We start from the raw sequence: 21,542 nt of genomic DNA on the forward strand, positions 1-21,542 counted from the left end.
CTCTTCAAAGATGCCTGGAGTTCTGGATGTCAGTCCAGGAACGGTGATGGATACAGACCAGCTCTGCATTGCAGGGACCCATGAACCAGCACCCCCACTCCCCCCCCCACTGGCTAATTTCAAGAGGGCAGGGGCATCAGTGTGAAAAATTCTTATTTCTAATGAAATCTTCTCCAGATGTGACTGGCAATGGGTAATGGATAATGCAATGGGTGATTTTTGTTGCTGTTCAGTGAAAAAGAAATTATTACAGCTGATTGCATGCAGGAAAAGCTTTATTAAGTCACGGAACTGTTACAATTTTTTTAAACTGCAGTGTAGAATACTCAAACATTTTTAAATGACTTAGGAAACAATTGGCATACATTTAGTAAGCAAGTTCCACTATCACAATTTTCTCTGCTCCCACACTCAATGCTCAACTGTAGAACATTCATTTATTTATCATGTTTAGTATCTCTGTCTCACAGTCATCTGTCAGAGATTTTGTTGCAAAAACATCTCTCTTAACAATTAAATACACAATGGGAAGATATGATCAGACATTTACAGGACTTGAAATGTTTAAGAATAATACACAATAATAGGATTACAAGAAGGGCAGTGACATCTTTCAATTCATTTTGCTATTTCCATTCTCTTTCTTAAACATTAATCTCTAAAGTCCGTCCAAGTCCCATCCTTTAAAATGCATCCTGTTCCTTTTTCCTCTCCTCCTCCAATGTCCATATTTCAACAATTCGAGTTCTCTTGCCTGGGGAAAAGAAAAGTTACTAACTCACAAGGGACATTTATTGACATTTAATTGTTACAACCCAAACCACAGCACAAAAGTCAGTCATGTACAGGTGACAGAGCACAATGGGGTCGGTCCATGTTTTCAGCACACTGAAGGAGAAGAGGGTCGGGCTCCTTAAGGCTCAGGGTTCACATGATGATGCACTTGCCCAGCAGCTTCTCGGCGGTCTTGGGGATCTGGGATTTCTTCTGGGGAGGCTGGGCGCCGGCGGCGGCGGCGGCGGCGGCGGCGGCAGGCTTCTTCTCGAAGTTGATCAGCATCTGGAACAGCTCCTGCACATTGATATTCATCTTGGCGGAGGTCTCCAAGAAGGCGCAATTCCACTCCGACGCGTAGGCGGCACCTTCCTTCTCACTCACCTCCCGGTGGCTCTCATCGCACTTGTTGCCCACCAGGATGATGGGGCACTTTTGCGGGTTGTTGCCTTTGAGTTGACGGATCAGCTCATAGAGGGGCTTCAGCTCCTCCAGGGTTTGCTTCTTGGTGACGGAGTAGACCAGGATGAAGGCGTGACCCCTGGCAATGGCGAGGCGCTGCAGGCCCCGGTAGCGGCGGCCGCCGGTGGTGTCGGTGATGTGCAGCGCGCCCGCCTTGTGGCTACAGCCCAGCGCCTGGCGGTAGGTATCTTCGATGGTCGGCAGATACGCCTCACGGAAGTTGCCGCGCACCCACCTCTGCACCAGCGCGCTCTTGCCCACGCCGGCCGAGCCGAGCACCACCACGCGGAAATCCCTGCTCCTCCTCTGGGGCAGGCAGGTACGGATGACGATCACGGTAGGCAGAGGCCGCAGCCGCTTCATCAGCCGTTCCTTGAGGCCAAAGCAGGAGTTGCCCATGGTTGGGTATTGGCGGGGAGATGCGTGCACACCTTCTCTGGCACTCGGCCAGCAGTGAGGGAAGCCTAGGCAGGAAGAGAGAAAGAGAGGAAGAGTGAGCGATGGGAGTCTAACCCAGAATGGTGTCTTGTCGCAGCGCCTGCCTGGCCCGCCGCTCCCTGGGGACTGGGGGCGGGGGAGGTGGGAGGGGTGTCTGCCTCATCTCGCTCCCTAACCCCACCCTCCTCCCCCTTCCCTCCTCCCTCCTCTGCGGCGAGCCCGCCACCCACCCCACGCACCTACGGAAGGCAATGCTGGCGGGGAGGAGGGCAGGCTCGCCCCGCACCTCTTCCAATGATACCTTACTGTTACTTTCGCGGTGGCTACCCACCCATTTTTATTTCATTTTTATTTTTCACGCCACACTACTCCACTCTAGAGAATGCCGCAATAATGGACAGCTTGCCAACCCTTAAAACACGCACGTCTGAGCGATGTTACCAAACATATTTTCCCCAAATAAGCCCTTGTTGTCTTCCCTCCTTCGGTATGAAAAACTGTGCGCGTCTCTGACATGGATCGATCACTGCGGGCAAGGTTAGGTTGCTGCAGACATCGCGATCCAGGGTGTGGTCACGGGGGCAGCGAGGGGCGCCCAGGGAGCCCACAGAGTCCAGGATTCGTGGCGCTAACAGAGACCCCTTACCTGCAGCAACTGTCCCCAGGTACCCGCTTCCCTGACAACGCACCCACCGGTTTCCACCCCACGATAACCCAGGCTGGTTCGCCCGCTACACCGCGCGTTCATGTGCCCGAAAAAAAAGGCGGAAGATAGCTTTTACCTCTTTCCGAGGCGGGAACCTCGCGGCAAATTCACTCCTTGCCGGGGTGGGCTTTGGCCGCGGTCGCAGCCGCGGCAAGTAATTGCGTAACCAAGCTCCGAGCTGCAGCTGGCAACCAGCGCGCTCGGAGGCTCGGGGCGAAATGCTCCAACGGGGGGACTGAGGCTGGTTAGCCAGAGCCAGGGGGCGCAGGCTGGGAGACTCCACTTGCATGGCTCACGGAGGGGGGATTGGGCTATGAGGGGCTGACCGAGCCCAGACGCGCCCCCCACGCAGTCCCCCCGGCGTCCCCCACACGGGTACCCACAGCCCGGGCGGGGGCGGGGGTGGGAGGCGGTCCTGCGTTCACAGGCGCCCGCCCATTGAGGGGGCTCTGCTTACAGCGCTGGCGATGCAGGCATTTCTCACCTACTGCATTCCTCACCACTTCTGTGCTTTTGCCCCCTGCGGGGTTAGCCTTTCCCAAGCCTCGCCACCTTCTTTTCACTGCGGAATGGCCAGTTAGAATTCTTCCCACTACTGGTGCCAGACACTTCACCGCATCTCATCCACTTCACTTAGTAAACATTTGTCCAGCGCAAAACCCAGTTTCTGTCTTTGTAGGGGAAGACCAACAGAAGTCTCTTCTGTTACACGAGACTTCGGAACCTGCCCCCTGGTAGGATTTCCTGTTGTATAGACATGTGCTGTGTTTAAGGGTTGAGGGGTATCCTCTGCACCCAGCGACATTAAGCAGCTATCACATCCATCATCACTATGTGTACAGTACGTCTCATTTAGTCATCATCACAAAAACCTCATAAGAGAATCGAGACTGGAATGTGGGCAGCCTTCTAGGAGCAGAGAGCGACCCCTGGCTGACAGCCAATAAGAAAACATGGACCGCAGCGCTAGCAACCGGATTTTCCCAACAACCTAAATGAACTTGAAAGCAGATTCTTCTCTACAAACTGCGCATAAGATCAGACCGCCAACACTTTGATTTTAGGCTTAATTAAGCAGAGAATCCAGTTGAGCCCATCCAGACTTCCGACTTACAGAACTGTGGGTTCTGCGGTTGGGAGTCGTTTTAAGCCACAAAATTTGTGGTAGTTTGTTACACAGCAAAAGAAAACTAATGCAGCAGGTAAAGTTACTTGTTCAAGGCTACAGGGCTCATAAATGATGAACCTAGGCCCAAACCTAGTTCTCTTCACTCCAAGTCTTGTTTTTTTTCTGGTATTATCATTCTGTGTCTTTAAGCTGATACACTATATTTTACTCACTAGTGAAAACATGTTTATAGCTTTTCTTTCTTACCCAAAAGCTCATGCGTGTTAGGTAGAGATCAAGAGCACACGTTTTAGAGGCAGAAAACTAGGTTTAGAATGTTTGTGGGTTTTTTTCCCTTTTCCTTCTTTTGAGTACATCTTAATATGCCTTTGAGCTGTGGGGTCCTGGAGAAATTACTTTCCTTAGATGGGGAACTGATACCTGTGAGAAAGAATTGTGGGGAGGATTCAAGGAGCTACTGCCTGAAGACTAATTAGAAGGCATATAGAATGCAATAGGTAACATAAATGACAGCTATTGACCTTCACATAGTAATACAGAAGTCTGTATACACATAATCCTGTAGTCTTTGAGCATTTTAAGAGTGACTTTTTTGGAAGTGGCAATGATCTTTTTAGTTAATCCAAAGAAGAGCAGATTTCAGTCTGGAAAACATAGCAGGTTTGGGGGTAAATAAATTGATAGAAGAACTTGGGTCAGGGAGGAAGTAGGGTGAGAATTCTAAGCATTAATGAAATCTTTGCACATTCCTCCTAAACCACAAGAATCACTCTGTCTGTTGAAATTAGGGCAACTAAAAAGTCTTTAGAAATGAGAAAAACTAGAAAAGAGGCCCCAGAAACTGAAACTGACAGGCATCGGTTTACCCCAGAGCAGGCTACTTGGTGCTTGACAAGTTGTCCTCTATATTGGGGGGTAGTTCTAATTATTAGTGAAGTTTTCTTAGTTTACCTGTCACTCCACCCACTGATTCTAGTTTCATCTTCTGGAGTCTGGAACTGCATTGATCAATCTGCTCCCTTGGATAACTTTATATCCTTTCAGCCATTTGAAGACAGTCATGTCCCATCACTAAGACATTCATAACATTGGAAGTGGCCTGAGGACCATCTAGCCAAGCCCTTCGTTTTGGTGATGAGGAAACTGAACCTCAGAGGCCACGTCATGCCCCGACTCCTGACCAAGCTTACTCTTCTCTCCCTCAGCCTCGTCTTCTGTTTGAAAACAACTGTTCCTTGTGGGGTATGGGTGTCTTTTTCTCCACTGCTTTTTAGATTTTTCCAATTTTTATAATGCACATTTGTTTTTTACAGTAAAAAAACACACAAAAAACTAAAAATACATGTTTTAAACATAAAAAAGCAAAAGAAAAGAGGCTCCTGAAAACACTGATATGGAAGATGAATGAAGGTGCCTCTGGAGGCAAGACATTTAAAACAAAGAAACACCCAAAAAGAAGATGAGAAGCAGAAGGTGGAGGTGGAGGAGGAGGAGGAGAGGAGGAGGAAGAAGAAGAAGGAAAAAAGCTAGGGGGTGTGGAAATATATATTCCAAAGCTAAAGCCTTCACATGCCAGAGAGATGAAATTAAGAGATTATAAATAGAACTCACAAGGAATGATGAAAATTTGAAACCATAGCTTCTACATCCAAACTGAGTCTTGCACCTCAAAAGCCAGTATAAAATATCTCACCTTAAGAGCCCTAGCCCAGGAAACCAGCACTGTGGTGGGCCAGAAGTGTCAAAGGAATGGGCCATTGAGTAGAGTTCCCTGTGCTTTACAGTAGGTTCTCATTAGTTATCTATTTTATATATAGTAGTGGATATATGTCAATCTCAATCTTCCAATACATCCCACCCCCTCTTCCCCCTTGCTACATGTATAACTGATGCACTTTGCCATACAGCAGAAACTAACACTACATTGTAAACAAACTGTACTCCAATAAAATAAAAAATAAAAAAAAAAAGGAATGGGCCAGACCAGAGTTCTGGAGCAAATATTGGCTAGTTAGGATCCACAGTTTGGAGATATATCAGGGAGAAAAGACAATTAATTGAAACTAACACTGAGATGAAACAGATGTTGGAATTATCTGACAAAGACTTTAAAGCAGCCATCATAAGAATACTTCAACAGGCACCTACAAATTTTCTTGAAACAAATAAAAAAATAAAAACATTCAGCAAAGACCTAAATAGACGTTTCTCCAAAGAAGACTTACAGATGGCCAAGGGGCACATGAAAAGATGCTCAACATCGCTAATTATTAGAGAAATGCAGATCAAAACTACAATGAGATATCACCTCACACCAGTCAGATTGGCCATCATCAAAAAGTCTACAAACAGTAAATGCTGGAGAGGGTGTGGAGAAAAGGGCACCCTCCTACACTGTTGGTGGGAATGTAAATTGGTACAGCCACTGTGGAGAACAGTACGGAGGTTCCTTAAGAAACTAAAAATAGAGCTAGCGTATGATCCAGCAATGCCACTCCTGGGCTTATATCTGGAGAAAAACATAGTTTGAAAGGATACATGCACTCCAGTGTTCATTGCAGCACTGTTTACAGTAGCCAAGACATGGAAGTAACCTAAATGTCCATCAACAGATGAATGGATAAGGAAGATATGCTACATATATACAATGGAATATTACTCAGCCATTAAAAAGAAAGAAAGAATGCCATTTGCAGCAACGTGGATGTACCTGGAGATTATCATACTAAGTGAAGTAAGTCAGACAGAGAAAGACAAATAACATATGATATCGCTTATATGTGGAATCTTAAAAAAAATGATACTAAATGAACTTATTTACAAAACAGAAACAGACTCACAGACTTAGAGAATGAACTTATGGTTACCGAGGGGAAGGGTGGGGGTGGGGAGGGATAGACTGGGAGTTTGGGATTGACATGTACACACTGCTATATTTAAAACAGACAACCAGGGACTTCCCTGGTGGCACAGTGGTTAAGAATCCGTCTGCCAACGCAGGGGACACGGGTTCGATCCCTGGTCCGGGAAGATCCCACTTACGTGGAACAACTAAGCCTGTGTGCCACAACTACTGAGCCTGCACTCTAGAGCCCATGAGCCACAACTACTGAGCCTGCATGCCACAACTACTGAAGCCCATGCACCTAGTGCCTGCACTCCACAACAAGAGAAGCCACTGCAATGAGAAGCCCGCACACCACAACAAAGAGTAGCCCCCGCTTTCTGCAACTAGAGAAAGCCCGCATGCAGCAATTGAGACCCAACACAGCCTAAAACAAATAAATAAATAAATATTTTTAAAAATAAAAAATAAAATAGATAACCAATAAGGACCTACTGTATAGCATAGGGACTCTGCTCAATACTCTGTAATAACCTAAATGGGAAAAGAATTTGAAAAAGAATAGATACATGTATATGTATAATTGAGTCACTTTGCTGTAAACCTGAAACTATCACAACATTGTTAATCAACTATACTCCAATATAAAATAAAATTTAAAAAAACGTTCAGCAAAGAAATAAAATGTATAAAAAGGATCTAAATGGAAATTATGGAACTGAAAAATACAATAATAGAAATTTTTAAAATTTTCTGAATGGTCTTGATAGTATCATGGAGATGACATTGGATGAATCAGTGAACTTGAGGGAGGATAAAGAAATAAAATTTACTCAATATAAACAATAGAGAGAAAATAGACTGGGGAAAAAAATGAACAGAGTCTCAAGGACCTGTGGTACAGTAACCAAAATCCCAACATTTGTATCATCAGAGTCCCAGAAGGAGAGGAAAAGAAATCTAAATGAGTATGGGAAGAAATTATGGCTGAAAATCTCCCAAATTTGGTGAAAGACACAAACTTACAGTTCCAAGAAGCTGAGCAAACCCCACCAGGATAATTCCAAGGAAATCCATGCCAAGACACATAATTGAATTCTGAAAACTGAACACAAAGAAAAATTCTTGAAAGCAGCTAGAAATAAACAATGTATTACCTGTCAGAGGAACATTATTTCAGACGATGGCAGATATCTCATCTGAAACCACAGATGCCAAAGGAAATGGCATGACATTTTTCAAGTGCTGAAAGAAAAGAACTGTCAACTGCAAATTCTATATTCAACAAAATGGTCCTTCATGAAAAAAGACATGTTCAGATGAAGAAACACTAAGAGAATTGGTTGCTAACAAACCTACCCTTAAAGAGTGGCTAAAGGAAGTTTTATAAACAGAAAGGAAAAGATAATTTGGAACTTCATAAAGGAAAGTAGAATATCAAGATAGGTAAAAGAAAAAGTAGGGGTAAATATGATAGACAATCCTTCTTCTCATAAGGTTTTACAATCATGATGATCAAAACAAAAATTATAACACCTGATACTCAAGGCAATGATATTAAAAATTGGGGAAGGCAAAGGGACCTGAATAGAAGTAAGGTTTTCATACTTCACTCAAATGGTAATAGATTATGATGTCATATGTGCATATTATAATACCCAAAGCAATAACTTTCTATACAAAGAGATATACTCAAACACACTAAAAATAAATCAAAATAGAATACTATAAAACATTACAGTAACCCACAGGAAGGTGATAAAAGAGAAACAGAGGAAAACCAGGAAACAAATAATAAAATTGCATACTTAAGTTCATATATATCAAGAATCACCTTAAATGTAAATGGTGTAAATACACCAATTAAAAAGGCAGATTGGGGGCTTCCCTGGTGGCGCAGTGGTTGAGAGTCTGCCTGCCGATGCGGGGGACACGGGTTCGGGCCCTGGTCTGGGAGGATCCCACGTGCCGCAGAGCGGCTGGGCCCGTGAGCCACAATTACTGAGCCTGCGCGTCTGGAGCCTGTGCTCCGCAACGAGAGAGGCCGCGATGGTGGGAGGCCCACGCGCCGCGATGAGGAGTGGCCCCCGCTTGCCGCAACTGGAGAAAGCCCTCGCACAGAAACGAAGACCCAACACAGCCATAAATAAATAAATAAATAAATAAAAATTTTTAAAAAAGGCAGATTGGCAGGGTGGATAAAACAAACAAACAAACAAAAGAAACACAAGCCAACTGTATGGTGTTTGAAGTAAGAAGAAATTCACTTCACATTCAATGACATAGGTAGGTTGAAAATAGAAGCATGATTTTATATAGTAAGACAGAATATATGGAAAGCAGAATAAAAAAAAACACAGTATTATTTACAATCACTCTATAGAAAAGTTAATACTTTGTGTATAATTTACAAAACACATAAATAGTCTGAATGCTGAAAATTATAAAATGCTAATAAAAGAAATCAAAGAAGACCTAAATAGATGGAGAGACACAGTGTGTTCATGGATTAGGAGACAACTTAGTAAAGATGTCAATTCTCTCCAAACTGATCTATAGGTTTAATGAAATTCTTGTCAAAATCCCAGCAAGGATTTTGTAGGCATAAACAAGTTTATCCTAAAATTTATATGAAAAGGCATAGTATCTAGAATAGCTAAAACACTCTTGAGAAAGAGGAATAAAGTGAAAAGAATCACTCTTCTTGATATTAAGGCTTACAATATAGCTACAATAATCATGGAAGTGTCATATTGGTGGAGGGATAGACATATAGATCAATGGAACAGAACAGAGAACCCAGGAGTAGGCCTACACAAATACAACCAACTGATTTTCGATAAAGGTGCAAAAGCAATTCAATGCAGGAAGGATTGTTGTTGTCCTTTCAACAAATGGTGCTAGAGCAATTGGATATCCATAGACAAGACCAAACAAGCAAACAAAAAAGTCAACTTAAATCTCACACCTTATATAAAAATTATCTTAAAATGGATAATGGACTTAAACATAACATGTAAAAATACAAAATTGTGTTTTTGAAAAGAATATCTTCAGGATTTAAGTCTAAGGAAAGAGTTCTTAGACTTGATGCCATTAGCACAGTCCATAAAAGGAAAATTTGATGAATAAAAGGAAAATTAAAAACCTTTATTCTGTGAAAGACCTTGTAAAACTAATGGAAAGAGAAGGAATACACTGGGAGCTATATTTGCAGGCCACATTTCTGGCAAACGACTAGTATGCCAGAAATATAGAACTCTCAAAACTCAATAATACAAAGTCCAATTAGAAAATGGGCAAAAGACATGAATAGACATTTCACTGAAGAAGACATACAAAGAACAAATAACCATATGAAAAGTTTAACATCATAAGCCACTAGAGGAATGCAAATTAAAAGCACAATGAGACAGTGGAATATTATTCAGCCATTAAAAAGAATGAAATAATGCCATTTGCAGCAACCTGGATGGACCTGGAGATTATCATACTAAGTGAAATAAGTCAGACAGAGAAAGACAAATATCATATGATATCGCTTATACATGGAATCTTAAAAAAAATGATACAGATGTATTTATTTACAAAACAGAAATAGACTCACAGACATAGAAAACAAACTTATGGCTTCCAAAGGGGAAAGGGGAGGGAGGGATAAATTGGGAATTTTGAATTAACAGGTACACACTACTACATATAAAGTAGATAAACAACAAGGACATACTGTATAGCACAGGGATCTATATTCAATATCTTGTAATAACCTATAATAGAAGAGAATTTGAAAAAGAATATATATGATATATATACATTAGTTATATATATATATTCATTTGTTATAAAATTAATGATGCAACTAAACATACAACCCAGCGTACATACCTACTACTACTAAACATACATACCCAGAGCTCTTGGGTATTTATCCCAGAGAAATGAACTTATGTTCACACAAAATGCACACAACTTTATGTGTGAATTTTGTACACAAATATTTACAGCAGCTTAAATCATAGTAGTAAAATACTGAAAACAACCCAGCCATCCTTTAGCAGGTGAATGGTTAAACTATGGTACATCCATATCATGGAATACTACTCCAAAAAAAAAACAAAAGAGAGCAAGAGAGAGAGAATTATTGATACAGGCTACAATTTGAATGAATCTCAAGAGAATTATGGTGAGTGAAAAAAAAACCAGTCACCAAAGGTTGTATACACTATGATTCCATTTATGAAACATTCTTGAAATAAAATTACAGAAACGGTGCTAGTAATAGGGCTTAGAGATGAGGGAAGGGGTATGGAAGGAAGGTGGGTATGCTTGTAAAAGGGCAACAGGAGAGATTCTCATGGTGATGGAACTGTACTGTATCTTGACTGTTGTAGATATGCAAACCTATACATTTGATAAAATTCCATAGCATTAAATGCATACACAGATGAGTACAAGTAAAACGGGAAATCTGAATAAGAGCAGTGGATTGTATCAATGTTAACATCCTGGTTGTGATATTGATTACAGTTTTGCAAGATATTACCATCGAGGGAGACTAAGTTACTCAGGCTCTCTCTGTATTATTGCTTACAATTGCATGTCAGTCTTCAGTTATCTCAAAGTAAAATCATTAATTTTAAGAGGCATTTGTTACAGTGGAGGATTACTGGACTGAATGTCAATATTACGACATAGTATGAGTGTGTTTCGTGTTTGGTAATTGCAATCATTGTTGCTTTTGTTGTGGTCATCCATGTACAATGCTTGGTGTCAGTCTATTTATCTCTTGTAAAAATAAAATACAGTGTGTGTGTGTGAAAAAAAAAAACAAAAAAAACCTGAAGTCCAGCTGAATTTAGTAACTTACCTAAAAGAAAACTTAACTTTACATTAGTGTGATTTTATTACAAATCATTAAATTACAAATATACAAAAAAAAAAGAGGCATTTGCAAAAAAGCCAAAAACAACACATCTCTTGTGGCTCCCTGTTGCCTACAGAATTAAAGTTCAAACTATTTATCTTCAGATTTCCAGCTCCCTGCAAACAGATCCCAGATTCCCTTTCAAATCTTACCTTCCACAAGTCTGCACACACTGGCTTAATAACTGGATATTCCTGGGAGTTCCTGTGTCTGCTTCTCCATTCAGTTCATCCTCCAACCCCATTCCCTCATCCACATGCCCCAATCCTGCCCTCCTTCTAGGTTCACCTCCAAATGGCACATCCAGCTGGAGGGAATCCCTCCCTCTGAGTTCCCACGCACTTTTTCACCTTGTATTATAGCTTTGTATATACTTGTTTTATACTCCACAAAGCTATGAGCTTTTCTCAGATGGAACTGAGATTCATTTATCTCTGATTCCCTCACAGATGTTAGTAAGCACCGGCATGTAGCTCTCAGAGGTGACCAGGATGGTGTGGGGTAATGTAGCTTCCATCAAGAGGGGTAGAAGTCACTGTAGGAGTTCCCAGCTCTGGAGCCAGCTGGCTTCTCTCCAGCTGTGGTTCCAACACCTGTTTATAATTTGGCCTTTAATTCTATCCTTAATATCCTCAACTGATAATAAAGAAATACATGGCAAGTGCTGACATGTTAAAAGCACCTTCCTCAATACCTGGCAACAAGTAGACACTCAAAATGCAGCTGGAGTTTGGAGACCTGGTCTCCAGTTCCTGTTTGCTCACATACCGCTTTTTTGGACTTAGACAAATAACTTGTTTTCCTTTTATATTCAGTTTCTTCATCTGTAAAAAGGGGTCAAAAGTACCCCTGTTTGAAGTAAGATTGACTTATGTGTGTAAAATTCAAGCAGGGTATTGCTTGTGGAATGTGAATAAGCTAACATCCATTTGAGTCTTTGCTATGAGCCTAATATATTACATGTGTTTATTCATTTGGAACTTATATTATGAGTCCATGAAGTGGAACTAATACTGTCTCCATTTTACAAATGAGGAGACAAGGCATAGAGAGATTAACTGCATGGTAGAGGCTAGGAATTCTGGCTACCTCTCGGACTTGTGTATTTCACACCATGCTGCCTCTCTAGCAGAGACAGGTGGTGATGTTTAGGACCCTCACAATCATAATTTGGGGAATCTGTTTTCTTTCCATTTCTTTCTGAGTTCTTCCCCTCTTTTAAGCTCTGTAGACAACTAATGGCAGTTGTGTTCCCCATCCTTCACCAGAAAATAGTATCTTCTTTACAGTTTTGATTTCCAAGATCAGTGTTGCTTCAGACTCTCTTCCTTTATCCCTGCAAGGATCTTCTCCCATTCCTATGACTTCTATTCCCAGCCTGACTGCTTTCTCCTAGCACCCTGATGCTATAAACAGCTCCTTGTTCATAGAGACATTAGCTCCTACCTCATAAAGAAAGGAGGACATCAGATAAAACTCCAGCAGCCCCTAGCCCACACATACCCTGCAGCATTTTCTCTTTTCTCCATCCAAGGCTGATGTCTTCATCTGAGCCCTGGAGTGCTTTTCAACCTGTGGTCCTAGGATCACCTGAATTGGCATCAACTGGGATGCTTGTTAAAAATACTCAACCCAACTTACAAGATGCTACATGTCAAATTTTTTCAATTAAAAAAAAATACACAACCCACATCTACAGAATGAGAATCTATGGGTGATACCTGGGGGTCTGCATTTTAACAAGGCCCTCAGGTGATTCTGATACAGAAGAACGCTTGAAATTACTTCTTTAGCACCTTGCTTGATCCATCATCCCATCTCTAATCTAACAGAATGAGTGAAGGGGGGTCAAAAGGTAAAAAGGAAGAAGAGATAACAACAAGAAAAAAGAAACACAAGAGGAAAAGCAAAACTGGAGGAGAAAATTTTGAGTATGATTTTGAATATGTTGAATTAGAGATGCCTATGGGACACACAGGAGACTATTTCTAGTACTCAGTTGGAACTATTGAATAGAACTCCAGGGAAAGATGGATATAAATCCACTATATTTAAAATGGATTTCTTGTAAATACATATATATATATATATATATATATATATATATATATATATATATATATGGTTGGATCTTCTTTATCTACTCTGTCTCTGTATTTTAATTGGTATATTTAGACAATTCATATTTAATATGATTATCAGTGGTTAGACAGATATCATGATTATATTTCCTGAAACAAGAACTGGAAACCATGGTTTGCAATGGATTTCTGTGCTTCTCCCAGATTCAAGAGAGAACATTTTAATACCAAAGTGTCGACATTCTTGGGATATTTCAGTATTTTAGGCAATTTTCTTAACTTCTCTATCCTCAGTCTCCTCATCTGTAACATTGGGATAATAGTAGTATCCTACTCTATAGAGTTCTTGTGAGTAAATAATGAGTATTTCATGAGTAAATAAATACAAAATGCTTGGGACAGTGTCTGGACATAGTAATCACTCAGTAAATGTTAGCTATTCCCACTTATGGGGACAATAGGGCTAAATATTTAAAAAAATAAAAGGTGTACAGGTTGGAAAGGAAGAAATAAAACTGTCTTTGTTTGAGGGTTACATGATTGTCTATGTACAAAATCCCAAAGAATTGACAAAATAAAAAACCCACCTGAAATGGGTAAATGACTACAGCAAGGTCACAAGATACAAGGTAAATGTACAAATTCAACTGCTTTCCTTCATACCAACAATGAACACTGGAATTTGAAATTATTAACACAGTACCATTTACATTAGCATCAAAAACCTTGAAATACTTAGGTATAAATCTATCTAAATATATATAAGATCTATATGCATAGAAATAAAAAACTCTAATGAAAAAAGTCAAAAAAGATCTAAATAAATGAAGAGATATTCTGTGTTCGTGGATTAGAAGACTCAATATTGTTAAGTTGTCAGTTCTGCCCAACTTGATTTATAGATGCAATATGATCCAAATTAAAATCTGAGCAGCAATTTTTTGGATATCAAACAAACTAAAGATTATATGGAAAGGCAAAAAAACCAAACAAACAAAAAACAAAACTAAATAGCCAACACAATACTGAAGAAGATAAACAAAGTTGAAGGACTGCAATTACCCAACTTCAAGACTTACTGTAAAGCTATAGTGATCAACATGGCATGGTATCTGTGTATTCTGCTATTGTTGGATAAAGTATTTTATAAATGTCAATTAAGTCTAGTTGATTAATGGTGCTGTGTCAGTTCAACTGTGTTATTACTCAGTTTTTGCCTGCTGGATCTATTAATTACTGAAGGGGTATTCAAGTCTCCAAATCCATAATAATGGATTTGTCTATTTCTCCTTGCTGTTCTATTAGTTTTTGTGTCGTGTGTTTTGATGTTCTGTTGTTAGGTACATACACATTAAGGATTGCTATGTTTTCTTGGAGAATTGACTCCTTTATCATTATGTAATGACCCTCTTTATCCCTGATGATTTCCCTTGTTCTGCAGTCTAATTTGTCTGAAATTAATATAGTTATTTCAGCTTTCTCTTGATTAGTGTTACTATAGAATATCTTTCTCCATCCCTTTACTTTTTTTTTTTTTCATCCCTTTACTTTTAACCTATCTGTGTCTTTATATTTTAAATGGATTTCTTGTAAATATATATATATATAGAGAGAGAGAGTTGGATCTTCTTCTTTATCTACTCTAACAGTCTCTGTATTTTAATTGGTATATTTAGAAAATTCATATTTAATGTGATTATTGGTATATTTGGTTTAATATCTACCGTGTTTGTAGCTGTTTTATATTCATTGTACTTGTTCTTTGTTTATTTTTTCCCTCTTTTTCTGCCTTCTCTGGTTTTAACTGAGCATTTTATATAATTCCATTTTCTTTCCTCTTAGCATATCAATTTATAATATACATTTATAACAAATTTAAGTCCACTTTCAAATAACACTTCAGATGAAAGGCAGGTGACCTATAATATTCCCAATTAATCCCTCTCATCCGTTATAAATTTATTTCATTCATTTCACTCATCCATATGCTATAATCACCTAATGCATTGTTACTATTATCACTTTGAAGTTATCTATTAGATCAATTAATAAAAAAAATTTTTATTTTACTTTTATTTATTCCATATCTAATGCTCTTCTAGTCTTTATTTAAAACTGAAATCTGAGGAAAAGCTTTAGAGAACATGTTGTCTGGAGAGAACCTTGAAGGGAGAAGAGGCTATTGGGGAAAAGACGGACAAAAGAATGATGCCAAAAGGGCACAGAGCCAAGAAAGCATCTATGGATGAAATAGTAGTTGAATTGGAATCCCTCCTAGAAATCATCTGTGGTTTAATTACCTCATTTCCTAGGTGAGTAATCTGCCCAAGTTTACACAGCTAGAAAGTTGCAGAACTGGGATTCAAACCCAGGAAGAGTGACTTCAGCACCTATTCTAACCACAGAAGGACGTAAGGACCTGCTCAAGGTGTCTCAGCAAATCAGACACAGCCAGGACAAGATCTTAGTCCCTGTCTCCCAGACCCTCACCTTCCATTCTCCCACAGGTACGCATCCTGAAACACAATTAATACTCAGAAATACTATGGGGATTTTAGAGAGTTAACATAGTTTTCTGGGGTTAACATAGTTTTCTGGGGTCAAGGTTAACACAGTTTTCTGGGGTCAAGGTTAAAAAAGGAATCAGAAATGACATAGCCTCAGGAGGCAGAGAGGATTTGTAGAGTTTCACTCATTACAGCTTTGAATAAGCTGCCAGCATAGTCTTCTTTTTTTTTTTTTACTTTCTTTTTTTATTTTTTAACATCTTTATTGGAGTATAATTGCTTTACATTGTTGTGTTAGTTTCTACTGTATAACAAAGTGAATCAGCTATACGTATACATATATCCCCATATCCCCTCCCTCTAGCATCTCCCTCCCACCCTCCCTATCCCACTCCTTCAGGTGGTCACAAAGCAGTCTTCTTAACGAAACGAGCCAGAATCCTTTGGAAACTTTCCTAGACAATCAGGTCTATGTAAGTGAATACCTATACCCTAGACCCAAGGGCATGCACCAACCAAATGAAGGCTCCTTGAGGAGGGGGTTGGTGGGAAGAGAGTGTCAGACACCACAATGGGACTGGTAGAGGAGGTCTTTCCTTCTTTCTTGGAGTATTACAGGTAAAAGATTATGTATTCACATAACAACAAGGATGGGTGTTAAAAACATAGTGCTCACTGTAAAAAAGTAAGAAAGTGGGATTACATAATTACATAATTATATAAATTAAAGATATATGCCCACAAAACAATATTATACATTTTGCAGGAACACACACATACAAGATACATATTAACACATTAGAATAGCTGCATATGGGAGGCAAGGAAAGACAGTAAGCTATACAGGACATATATATATATACATACACATATATATATTACATATTTACATTTCTTATACATACTTGATTTATATAAGGATATATATAATTTTATCTCCTATATAAATCGTGTGTGCACGTGTATATTACAACCCTGAACAATGATAAGGTGCTTGAGGGCAGCATCTGTAAATGACTCATTTTAGAAACTCTCACACTTCCTGGTTTATAGTAGGCAAACAAATATTTCTGAATGAATGGCTTCATTTTCAACTTCCCCAATGTTCTGAGCAGTACCTGCCAGACAGAGCAAAGACCTTTCTTCCCAACACCTCCCTTGCCCCTGCTCCCAGTTCTCTCTGAGCCACTAAGTTCTATTAAAGTAGCAGGAAAGAGCTGCCTACAAAGAGAGGACTAATTATTAAAGAATGAAAATAATTATCCCCATTAAAGACAAGAAGCACATTTTATGCCCCTTTTAAGTAAAAAAGTTTAGTTTTTCAGCGTATTCCCCTTGATTTTTTCCACATGCACAGTATTTCCACTGTAAAATACTCATTGCCTAAACAAAAGCATTCTTTGTACAAGTCAATAAAGAGAAATAAGTTTTCACCCCATTATGTTATTTCAGCAGGACTCTGAATGTTATTTTTTTTGTGGAACACAATGGTATATACTCCTTGTTTCACTGTTTTCAAACAAAATCATATTTCTGCCAGTTAAATTGAATTTGGCAAGACTGAATTTTTAAAAGGATTTTAAAATATTATAACAGTTTTAGATTCACAGAATTATCGCAAAGATAGTAAAGAGAGTTCCCATATACCCCACAGCCAGTTTCCCCTATTATTAACATCTTACATTTGTATGGTACATTTGTCTCAATAAATGAACTGATATTGATACATGATTATTAACTCAAGTTCATTTTTTATTAAGATAGCCTCATTTTCTTTCCTAATGTCCTTTCTGTGTCTCAGGATCCCAGCCAGTTTACCACATTATATTTAGTTATCGCCTTAGTTTCCTCTTGGTTGTGAGTTTCTCAGACTTACCCTGTTTTTGATGACCTTGATAGTTTTGAGGATTATTGGTCAGATATTTTGAAGAAAGTCTCCCAAGTGGGGCTTGTCTGATGTTTTTCTCATAATTAGACTGGGGTAATGTTTTGGGAGGAGGACCACAAAGGTACAGTATCATTCCCATCATACCACATCAAGGGATACACCATCAACATGACTCATCACTGTTGATATTATCCTTGATCACCTGGTTGAGGTGGTGTTTGTCAGGTTTATTCACTGTAAAGTTATTCTTTTTCTTCCTTTCCATCCTATATTTACAAGCCTGCTTTTTTTTTTTTTTTTTTTTTTTAATTTATTTATCAGTAATAGTGGCTCACGGGCTTAGTTGCTCCGTGGCATGTGGGATCTTCCCAGACCAGGGCCCGAACCCGTGTCTCCTGCATTGGCAGGCAGATTCTCAACCACTGCGCCACCAGGGAAGCCCTACAAGCCTGCTTTTAAATGTTAAGACTAATTAATGAAATTCCAGAGGCTGGTCTTAAAAATGAAGTCTTTACAATTAGCAAAAGGATTCTTAGAAAAGAGCGAGAAGAGGTTTCCCTTCCACTGTACCAGCTGTGGGAGAGCTGTTTCCTTCTGACACATGAAGATTGCACGAAGAATCTGATTTGATAAAGCTTTAAATTGACAAGACTCACAAGAATGTTACTTTTGTTTTCCTGCACAATATGGAGATGTGAATATGTGTAACTTTCCAATTGGTTCTGCTCTTTGCTAATGTACATTTGCCCCTGGCAACATAATGTGAGAATACTGTAACATATCATAGAAATAACGTAGGAATCAAATGCAGAGATTAACAAAGGACTATGAGAATATTGGAAAAAAGAACAATTTCAACCAGGCAACTTGAGGACAGTTTCATGAAGGGTAGGACATGTGAGTATGATTTTAAGAGATAGAGGAGGCTGAAGGAACATCACATGCACTAACACAGAAAAGGAAAGGACAAGGCACAGGAAATGGAGAGCTCTAATATGTGAGCACACAGGATGAGCAGAACTTTTATACTAGGCTAAAGAGTTTGCACTTTATTCTATGAGAATAGGTGTGGGGGACATTGAGATTTTGGGGTAAGGAGAGTAATATGATCATGTCTGAGTTTTAGAAAAGTAACTGGCAACTGTCTAAAGGAAATTGGAAAGATAAAAACTTAGAGAAAAACAGGAGTTATAAGGGCTTCCCTGGTGGCGCAGTGGTTAAGAATCCACCTGCCAATGCAGGGGACACGGGTTCAAGCCCTGGTCCGGGAAGATCCCGCATGCCATGGAGCAACTAAGCCCGTGAGCCACAACTACTGAGCCCACATGTCACAACTACTGAAACCTGCACACCTAGAGCCCATGCTCCACAACAAGAGAAGCCATCACAATGAGAAGCCCACGTACTGCAACGAAGAGTAGCCCCCGCTCGCCGCAACTAGAGAAAGCCCATGCACAGCAGCAAAGACCCAATGCAGACAAAAATAAATAAACTAATTAATTTTTTTTTTTAAAAGGAGAGGAGCTTCAAGATGGCGGAAGAGTAAGACGTGGAGATCACCTTCCTCCCCACAAATACATCAGAAATACATCTACATGTGGAACAACTCCTACAGAACACCTACTGAACGCTGGCAGAAGACCTCAGACTTCCCAAAAGGCAAGAAACTCCTCACGTACCTGGGTAGGGCAAAAGAAAAAAGAAATAACAGAGACAAAAGAATAGGGACGGGACCTGCACCAGTGGGAGGGAGCTGTGAAGGAGGAAAGGTTTCCACACACAAGGAAGGCCCTTCGTGGGCGGAGACTGCGGGTGGCGGAGGGGGGAAGCTTCAGAGCCACGGAGAAGAGCACAGCCACAGGGGTGCGGAGGGCAAAGCAGAGAGATTCCCGCACAGAGGATCGGCGCCGACCAGCACTCACCAGCCCGAGAGGCTTGTCTGCTCCCCCGCCGGGGCGGGCGGGGGCTGGGAGCTGAGGTTTCAGAGGTCGGATCCCAGGGAGAGGACTGCGTGCACACAGCCTGAAGGAGTTAGTGCACCACAGCTGGCCGGGAGGGAGTTCGGGAAAAAGTCTGGACCTGCCTAAGAGGCAAGAGACTTTCTCTTGCCTCTTTGTTTCCTGGTGCGCGAGGAGAGGGGATTCAGAGCGCCACCTAAATGAGCTCCAGCGACGGGCGCGAGCCGCGGCTATCAGTGCGGACCCCAGAGACAGGCATGAGACGCTAAGGCTGCTGTTGCAGCCACCAAGAAGCCTGTGTGCGAGCACAGGTCACTCTCCACACCGCCCCTCCTGGGAGCCTGTGCAGCTCGCCACTGCCAGGGTCCCGTGATCCAGTGACAACTTCCCCGGGAGAACGCACGGCGCGCCTCAGGCTGGTGCAATGTCACGCCGGCCTCTGCCGCTGCAGGCTCACCCCGCATCCGTACCCCTTCCTCCCTCCAGCCTGAGTGAGCCAGAGCCCCTGAATCAGCTGCTCCTTTAACCCCGTCCTGTGTGAGCGAAGAACAGATGCCCTCAGGCAACCTACACGCAGAGGCGGGGCCACATCCAAAGCTGAACCCCGGGAGCTGTGCGAACAAAGAAGAGAAAGGGAAATTTTTCCCAGCAGCCTCAGGAACAGTGGATTAAAGTCCACAATCAACTTGATGTACCCTGCATCTGTGGAATACCTGAAAAGACAACAAATCATCCCAAATTGAGGAGGTGGACTTTGGGAGCAAAGATATATATTTTTTTTTCCCTTTTTCTCTTTTTGTGAGTGTGTATGTGTATGCTTCTGTGTGTGATTTTGTCTGTATAGCTTTGCTTTTATCATTTGTCCTAGGGTTCTGTCTGTTTTTTGGGGTTTTTTTTTATTACTTTTTAAAAAATTGTTCTTAATAATTATTTTTTATTTTAATAACTTTATTTTATTTTATTTTATCTTCTTCTTTCTTTCTTTCTTTTTTTCCTCCCTTTTATTCTAAGCCATGTGGATGAAAGGGTCTTGGTGCTCCAGCCAGGCATCAGGACTGTGCCTTTGAGGTGGGAGAGCCAAGTTCAGGACACTGGTCCACAGGAGACCTCCCAGCTCCACGTAATTTCAAATGGAGAAAATCTCCCACAGATCTCCAGCTCAAGACCCAGCTCCACTCAAGGACCAGCAAGCTACAGTGCAGGACACCCTACGCCAAACAACTAGCAAGACAAGAACACAACCCCACCCATTAGCACAGAGGCTGCCTAAAATCATAATAAGGCCACAGACACCCCAAAACACACCACCAGACGTGGACCTGCCCACCAGAAAGACAAGATCCAGCCTCATCCACCAGAACACAGGCACTAGTCCCTTCCACCAGGAAGCCTACACAGCCCACTGAACCAATCTTAGCCACTGGGGACAGATACCAAAAACAACAGAAACTACAAACCTGTAGCCTGCAAAAAGGAGACCCCAAACACAGTAAGTTAAGCAAAATGAGAAGACAGAGAAACACACAGCAGATGAAGGGGCAAGGCAAAAACCCACCAGACCTAACAAATGAAGAGGAAATAGGCAGTCTACCTGAAAAAGAATTCAGAATAATGATAGTAAAGATGATCCAAAATCTTGGAAATAGAATGGAGAAAATACAAGAAACGTTTAACAAGGACCTAGAAGAACTAAAGAGCAAACAAACAGAGATGAACAACACAATAAATGAAATTAAAAATTCTCTAGAAGGTATCAATACCAGAATAACTGAGGCAGAAGAACGGATAAGTGACCTGGAAGATAAAATAGTGGAAATAACTACTGCAGAG

General features: G+C 40.8%; 1 protein-coding gene across 7 annotated transcripts in view; it reads right to left on the bottom strand.

The window, feature by feature from the left end:
• Positions 1-257: 257 nt before the first annotated feature.
• The window catches only part of DIRAS3 (DIRAS family GTPase 3), a 44,685-nt gene continuing 23,400 nt past the window's right edge, over positions 258-21,542 (bottom strand). For 5 of the 7 annotated variants that reach the window (XM_036859984.1, XM_036859958.1, XM_036859965.1 and 2 more), the window contains one exon: positions 273-1,700. In XM_036859984.1, coding sequence (XP_036715879.1) covers positions 928-1,635 — 708 coding nt within the window. In that variant the 5' untranslated portion in view covers positions 1,636-1,700 and the 3' untranslated portion in view covers positions 273-927. Of the gene's footprint in view, positions 1,701-2,456; positions 3,423-7,380; positions 7,396-21,542 lie in introns of those variants that run through there. The other 2 variants (XM_036859953.1, XM_036859990.1) reach the window with 2 other exon arrangements.

This window comes from Balaenoptera musculus, chromosome 1, assembly GCF_009873245.2.
Source record: "Balaenoptera musculus isolate JJ_BM4_2016_0621 chromosome 1, mBalMus1.pri.v3, whole genome shotgun sequence".
In the NCBI taxonomy this organism is placed as follows: domain Eukaryota; kingdom Metazoa; phylum Chordata; class Mammalia; order Artiodactyla; family Balaenopteridae; genus Balaenoptera; species Balaenoptera musculus.